The sequence below is a fragment of the Anneissia japonica genome, unplaced genomic scaffold, assembly GCF_011630105.1.
Source record: "Anneissia japonica isolate Jap-2015-1 unplaced genomic scaffold, ASM1163010v1 scaffold287896_len759773_cov187, whole genome shotgun sequence".
Taxonomy (NCBI): domain Eukaryota; kingdom Metazoa; phylum Echinodermata; class Crinoidea; order Comatulida; family Comatulidae; genus Anneissia; species Anneissia japonica.
Genome location: NW_022739421.1, coordinates 462,126 through 469,910, shown reverse-complemented (window position 1 = coordinate 469,910; position 7,785 = coordinate 462,126). Strand labels below are relative to the sequence as shown.

The following is a 7,785-nucleotide window of genomic DNA, read 5'->3' as shown; positions in this document are numbered from 1 at the left end:
TACGCGTTTACAATTTCCAGTTTCTTATTGGCCAGTAATTCGATCATTATATTTTTGGTATCCGGATTGGAATTTTCTCGTATGGACGCACGGCAGATAAAGGTTAGCAGGATCCGGATCCTGCTAACCGTTAGCAGCCGTGTGAGAACATAGCCACAAACTTACAGCATGGTTCTCACGAGAGCCCTAGTATCCGGATCGGGAGCTAACCGTTAGGACCTGCGTCAGAACGCCCGATCGGTTAGCGCCGGATACTGCTAACGATTAGCAAGCGCTATCGGTTAGCAAGTGAGCACGCTTCTATCATCAACCAATCACACGTACGCGTTTACAATTTCCAGTTTCTTATTGGCTAGTGATTCGATCATCATATTCTTCCTGTCTGGATCGGGATTTTTTCGGGATCTCAACAATATCCAAAGATCGGGGCTTAGAGGGAAGGTCGACAAGAACCAGGCATATCTAGAGAGGTTGATCAGAAAAGGAGATGCAGTGCCTAAAACTTGGAGGGTGGACACCATTTTATAAATATAATTATATCATATGTCAATTATTTTTCCTTTCAAAAAAAAATAAGTACAAAGTACTAAAGGAGGCTCATGTGCTGGTATTCAACATCATTATGAGAAATTTAATGTAAATTTAAAGTTTGTTTTTAATTATTCAATTATATCTTTAAGAATTTAGAAGGGCTGTGAGATATGGCAAAGGGCTCTTTTTAAATCTTGTGGTGGAACAGCCAAAATTTCCATCTCTCCTCACATTTCTGAGTTGCATAATGTGAGTTGTATTGCATTGGCGGAACCCATGTAAGAACCTTTCACTTACGGTGGTGGCTTTTTTTGCAAACCTAAGGCATAAGTTGGCCCGGCGGTCACTGAGACGCTCCAACCCGAGAGCAACAAGGGCATTACTGTAGGTTATATATTGTTCGCCCAGCAAGAATTGGCATACTCTCTTCTGTATTCCCTCAAGGCGACCCACCTGCAATCCGGTGAGCCCTCCATTCCAAACGGCAACCGCATACGCTAAGGCTGGTCGCATATACCCCTTATACGTAGTCATTAGTTCTGATTTGGACAATATGGAAATTTTGCAACCTTACGATAACGAATACGAGTAGTCCTACGTCATCTTCATTATCGTCATTCGTGCCTAAAACAATACATACGAATCTGAATATGATCGTTGATTCTTGCAAAAGGCATCGATGGCCTATAGGTTGTGACAGATGTTACTGTATGGCATATGGATTGACTTAAACAATTATGACGTAACCGAATTCGTTATCGTTTTCGTTCGTTTGCTAAAACTCCCTACGCCCTATTACATATTAATACGGTTTTAATGTATAGTATTGGCATATAGGCCTACTAACATTAGTACTACAAAGTTCGGTGTGCTCCAGAAATTTGCAGACAGGGTGTCTTGATCAAGGGTCATCTGATTAGGTTTCCGATTAACCCACCTCTGTGCCTCGGTGGCTTAAATTGAATTAATAAAAATTGTGCCTTAAGACCACAGAATAATAGGAGGAACTGCAGTCGTAATAACTTTGGTAAGGCAAAAACGTAAATGCTTTAGTCCATTCGTGGTGCCCTTACCCCCATTAAGCTTGGTTTCCATAAAATTCGCTACACGCTATCGCCGACTCTTTCGGCGACGCTGATTGGCCATGGTCAGGGGAGCTACGCAGTGCAAACACTGTAGCGACTTTGTAGCGATTCTATGGAAACCCGGTTGCAGTTGAATCGGGGAGCGTTCCCGATTGCGTGGACTACTACGCAGTGCAACAATAGACCTTTCCGAAGTGTCAATCAAACTTAACAACTGACTAATCAAAAACAGCGCTAGGAATGCACGCGCGTCTTACAAACACACGTGTTGTCCCACAAACGCACGTGTTCGCGTATTAACACTGCCGTCTTGTGGGACCTTAGCAACAATATCCAAGGGGCGGAGCTTAGCGGAAAGGTCCATTGTAGTAAAAACAAAATGCAGCGACAGTGTAGCAATTGTATGGACCAAGCTTTAGTACCGTACCACTACTAGTAGTGGTAGCGAATCAGTGACATTGACAATCTACTCAATGAAAATACGCACAAAATTGTAAAACTGCATCCAGCCAATTTATTAATAGTTTAGAATTGCATTGCTTTGAACAATTACACACTATGTACTATTTTTAAGTTGATAAGCAGAATAGTACAATTACTATAGTAATTATGTGTTTAGAATTGACTTTAAAGTATATTTGGTTTCTTTTGTACTTATTAAACAACTTAGCATAAGAGCTGTTATAAATAACAATAATAAATACCCTGTACATTATAGGGGCCTACATTAAATAAATCGCCGCGTGTAAAATTCAGTATTAAACAAGGCATAGTATTAAATATAAATATACAGTATAAATATTAAATAGTTTCACAGCAGAGATTAATAATAACATTTACTAATCAATGAAGAATAAATGGCTGTATTGTAATGTTTCATAAATAGATAGGCAAACATTTTGTATAAATAAATTGTATTCGGAACTTTTTCCACAGCTCAAGATTGCACAAGTATAAATAAATACTTAGTATACTGTAGGTAGTAATATTTATGTAACATTGATTCTTATTTAATTACATAAGCATCAGTAATGTTATTTGCATAAATAAGATTTTAAAAAACTACAAAATATGTTTTTTTTTATAAGTACGCTTATCAAAACAGGCAATATATCATTGATTTATTTTAATACATTTTAATTAAGCTTATAAAGTTTCCCCGTCACAATGGATCTTTTCGGAATGTCAATTAAAAGTAATCAGAACGTGTCATTTAATACACAGGAATAATCGTATGTATCAACAGTAATAGACCTTTCCGAAGTGTCAATCAAACTTAACAACTGACTAATCAAAACAGCGCTAGGAATGCACGCGCGTCTTACAAACACACGTGTTGTCCCACAAACGCACGTGTTCGCGTATTAACGCTGCCGTCTTGTGGGACCTTAGCAACAATATCCAAGGGGCGGAGCTTAGCGGAAAGGTCCATTGTAGTAAAAACAAAATGCAGCGACAGTGTAGCAATTGTATGGACCAAGCTCTGTCTCTTATACACATCTAGATGTGTATAAGAGACAGTTTTTATAGTTATTGCAATGTATGCCTACTGTAGGCCTACCACTTTGAGCCTACGATTTTGAGCGAAATAAAATACATGTCTAGGGCCTCCAGCTACTCAGGTGAAATAGGAGTTTTTTGTTGTTTTTTTTTTTTTTTGTCTTACATTTGGTTTCTGTTGCTGCGTTTGTCATTTGCAAATTATTGCCCTCCACGCTCAAATATCGTTGATCGTTACCGATTGGGTAATTTCGCATGTAGAAGTTTTGGCCTTGGGTGCTTCTAACTGGTACATACTTAAGAGGAATTATGACTTCTTCTGTAACCATCGGTCGATTTTCCTTTGAAGTTTGCTTCTAAAATAAAATAAAATGGCGCACATTAGAAATTCTCCTGATAGACAAAATATTTACCATGATAATTTTGTGCTAGTACGCGTCATGATTATTAATCAGAAAGCTTTGATTGCCATGGAGCACTGCGACGCATTCAAGTAGCGCTACTAGCATTGCTTGCGTTTTAAGTTCAACGCGTGTAATCAATGACTTTTAACTGTTTTAACAGGATTGGAAGCTGGCTGGTTTAAACCGTCTAACTTGAATTAGCCTTATGTGTAGTATTGTTATGCTAATGAGCCAGATAAGCACAATCTGCACATGCTCAGAAAAACAAAACTTTCCACAGCCACACTGCATGAGGCTAATTCAGGTTAGACGGCTTAAACCAGCTAGCTCCCTATCCTGGTAACAGTTAAAAGTCCTTTATCTAATTGCTTTATGATGTGACCTAACTTAACCCTCCATATTTGCAGATGCGGATACCGCGGTTGCAACATTGATTATACCATGGAGCGAAAGTGAAGTGGAAGCATTACATGATGAAGTGAGGAGTGGCTCTGAATCTGTCTCTTATACACATCTAGATGTGTATAAGAGACAGGCTTTAGTCCATTCGTGGTGCCCTTACCCCATTAAGCTTGGTTTCCATAAAATTCGCTACACGCTATCGCCGACTTTTTCGGCGACGCTGATTGGCCATGGTCAGGGGAGCTACGCAGTGCAAAACGCTGTAGCGACTTTGTAGCGATTCTATGGAAACCCGGCTGCAGTTGAATCAGGGAGCGTTCCCGATTGCGTGGACTGCTACGCAGTGCAACAATAGACCTTTCCGAAGTGTCAATCAAACTTAACAACTGACTAATCAAAACAGCGCTAGGAATGCACGCGCGTCTTACAAACACACGTGTTGTCCCACAAACGCACGTGTTCGCGTATTAACGCTGCCGTCTTGTGGGACCTTAGCAACAATATCCAAGGGGCGGAGCTTAGCGGAAAGGTCCATTGTAGTAAAAACAAAATGCAGCGACAGTGTAGCAATTGTATGGACCAAGCTTTAGTACCGTACCACTACTAGTAGTGGTAGCGAATCAGTGACATTGACAACCTACTCAATGAAAATACGCACAAAATTGTAAAACTGCATCCAGCCAATGTATTAATAGTTTAGAATTGCATTGCATTGAACAATTACACACTATGTACTATTTTTAAGTTGATAAGCAGAATAGTACAATTACTATAGTAATTATGTGTTTAGAATTAACTTTAAAGTATATTTGGTTTCTTTTTTACTTATTAAACAACTTAGCATAAGAGCTGTTATAAATAACAATAATAAATACCCTGTACATGATAGGGGCCTACATTAAATAAATCGCCGCGTGTAAAATTCAGTATTAAACAAGGCATAGTATTAAATATAAATATACAGTATAAATATTAAATAGTTTCACAGCAGAGATTAATAATAACATTTACTAATCAATGAAGAATAAATGGCTGTATTGTAATGTTTCATAAATAGATAGGCAAACATTTTGTATAAATAAATTGTATACGGAACTTTTTCCACAGCTCAAGATTGCACAAGTATAAATAAATACTTAGTATACTGTAGGTAGTAATATTTATGTATAACATTGATTCTTATTTAATTACATAAGCATCAGTAATGTTATTTGCTTAAATAAGATTTTAAAAACTACAAAATAAGTTTTTTTTTTATAAGTACGCTTATCAAAACAGGCAATATATCATTGATTTATTTTAATACATTTTAATTAAGCTTATAAAGTTTCCCCGTCACAATGTATCTTTTCGGAATGTCAATTAAAAGTAATCAGAACGTGTCATTTAATACACAGGAATAATCGTATGTATCAACAGTATTAAAGGTGCGGGTTTTATGAGAAAAGTCCATTATCTGCTGATTATCCATTAGTTGAGGGGAACATGTCTGAAGAAGGCATCGAGAGCGTTTCCAGTTTTGTTTTGAAGACTCGAAGCTGATAACTGGAGTAATTTGACGTCATCATTAACGCGGTTGTAAGCCAAATAGTGACCTTCATGGAGATAAAAAATTACATCATAGTTAAATTGTAGGCCATTGATTTTGGAATTTAAAAATGACCCATACAGTACGTCAAAAATGCAAGCTTCTATACAGAGTAAATATTTAGTGGTCTATGGTACTTTGACGGACATCGGTTGATCATTCTTATTAAACCTTTACGAAACACATTGAGCTATTTTGTTCTTAGATGGCACAAATGAAAACTCTAAAAATGTTAAGATAATATCTTTGCAGCCATTTAAGCCAAAGCGTCCAGGGGCCGAAGGTATAAACATAAAATAACAAAAATTTATTTAGTTTATTTTTGGCAGTACTAACCTGGATTTGTAACGGACTCAAAGTAATAATGATCCAAACCACTGTCCCAATTTCTGAAGAATAGTTTACTGTCAGACGACTGGAAAATAAGTGGAGGAGTAGAGTCCTTTCAAAGAAAAAAAAAACTTTAATACATAATACAAATTAGACGACACTAAATAATTTCACTTGTAATTTAATTCCGCCTCAAAATCCCCCCCCCCCCCCCCCCCCCCCCCCCCCCCCCCTCTTTGGTTTGCAAAAGTAATATCGAAAAGAAGCCCATCAGGATATAATGGGCTTCTTTCGAGATAGTTCTATTTCCTCTATGTTACAACTAACGTTATCTTTGTTTGTTATGATAGCGTGTCAGTATCAATATTATTTCATTGTACTAGCATGATAAAAGTATTTAAAAAAAAATTAATATTTGAAATAGATTATAGTAGCAATTCCAAAATTTTCAGCATTCATTTTGAAAAGAAACCTTCTTCTTTAGTTTGCAAAATAATCTCAAAAGAAGCCCATCTTGAAAAGAAGCCCATCGCAAAAAAAAGCCCATTCAAAGATCCTAAAAAGGAAGCCCAGTGCTTCTATTCGAGGTTTTACGGTATATATTTATTTGTCTTTCAATTAATTTTAATGTTTTAATATTTTATGTTTAACCATATTATGTTTTTTTAAGTGTATGTTTTGCAATGGCTAAATAAATGTAATTGTTCACTTGTTTGATTGATTAATAATACTTTCTTCAAGATAGATCAGTAGAACCCTCCTTTTTGGTGGACCGCCTAATTTAGGAGGACCGCCTGTATATTAAGAGGACAATGTCTTTACCAAAGAGTGAGGAAAATATGTTTTAACACCGGTCAGTTCCAATTCAGGGGACACCTTTATTATTTATTTGGTCCCGAATGTGTCCCCTAAAGTGATTCTTCTACTGAATTGTGATACATGGTCTACTTACAATTAATGTAACATTCTGTGTTGTCGTGGCAGAAATGAACTTTGAAGACGTAACGTGTTGAAATGACACTGCGATTTGAGGAAAATGGGGGTACGTCTTTACTAGAAATTTGCCTACAATAAAAACATTTTCAGAGTTATAATTAATATAAAAGCAGTTATAAAATCTATGTCCGCAGCCGCAATTTCCGATTTCAAAGACAAAAATTAAAGAAAAATATTCAAATATACATTTGAATATTTTTAAAAATATTCAAATCACAATTACAAAGACAAAAATTAAATAATATTCAAATATACATTTTTCATTAATCAATATAGTAACTCGTGTTATTGTTGTTTTTTTTTTGTGTATTATGTTATTGCTATTTTTATAGTTATTGCAATGTATGCCTACTGTAGGCCTACCACTTTGAGCCTACGATTTTGAGCGAAATAAAATACATGTCTAGGGCCTCCAGCTACTCAGGTGAAATAGGAGTTTTTTGTTGTTTTTTTTTTTTTTTGTCTTACATTTGGTTTCTGTTGCTGCGTTTGTCATTTGCAAATTATTGCCCTCCACGCTCAAATATCGTTGATCGTTACCGATTGGGTAATTTCGCATGTAGAAGTTTTGGCCTTGGGTGCTTCTAACTGGTACATACTTAAGAGGAATTATGACTTCTTCTGTAACCATCGGTCGATTTTCCTTTGAAGTTTGCTTCTAAAATAAAATAAAATGGCGCACATTAGAAATTCTCCTGATAGACAAAATATTTACCATGATAATTTTGTGCTAGTACGCGTCATGATTATTAATCAGAAAGCTTTGATTGCCATGGAGCACTGCGACGCATTCAAGTAGCGCTACTAGCATTGCTTGCGTTTTAAGTTCAACGCGTGTAATCAATGACTTTTAACTGTTTTAACAGGATTGGAAGCTGGCTGGTTTAAACCGTCTAACTTGAATTAGCCTTATGTGTAGTATTGTTATGCTAATGAGCCAGATAAGCAC

The 7,785-nt window shown here is 36.5% G+C and overlaps 1 protein-coding gene across 1 annotated transcript; it reads right to left on the bottom strand.

Moving 5' to 3' along the window:
- Positions 1 to 2,110: 2,110 nt before the first annotated feature.
- Positions 2,111 to 7,739, bottom strand: LOC117117896. The gene is made up of 5 exons (XM_033262373.1): positions 7,305 to 7,739; positions 6,793 to 6,905; positions 5,847 to 5,952; positions 5,332 to 5,517; positions 2,111 to 2,852 (listed from the first exon to the last, which is right to left on the bottom strand). Exons 1-4 carry the CDS (start codon positions 7,465 to 7,467, stop codon positions 5,393 to 5,395), a joined length of 507 nt encoding a protein of 168 aa, XP_033118264.1. The 5' UTR covers positions 7,468 to 7,739; the 3' UTR covers positions 2,111 to 2,852; positions 5,332 to 5,392.
- Positions 7,740 to 7,785: the final 46 nt, after the last annotated feature.

Excerpts from the sequence above, each read along its gene's own strand:
- LOC117117896 (XM_033262373.1), bottom strand. The coding sequence starts at position 7,467 with ATGGTTACAGAAGAAGTCATAATTCCTCTTAAGTATGTACCAGTTAGA. Across the intron at positions 6,906-7,304 it reads CGCAGCAACAGAAACCAAAT|GCAAATTTCTAGTAAAGACG; the intron begins GTAAGACAAAAA and ends TTTTTATTGTAG. Across the intron at positions 5,518-5,846 it reads TGAGTCCGTTACAAATCCAG|GTCACTATTTGGCTTACAAC; the intron begins GTTAGTACTGCC and ends ATCTCCATGAAG.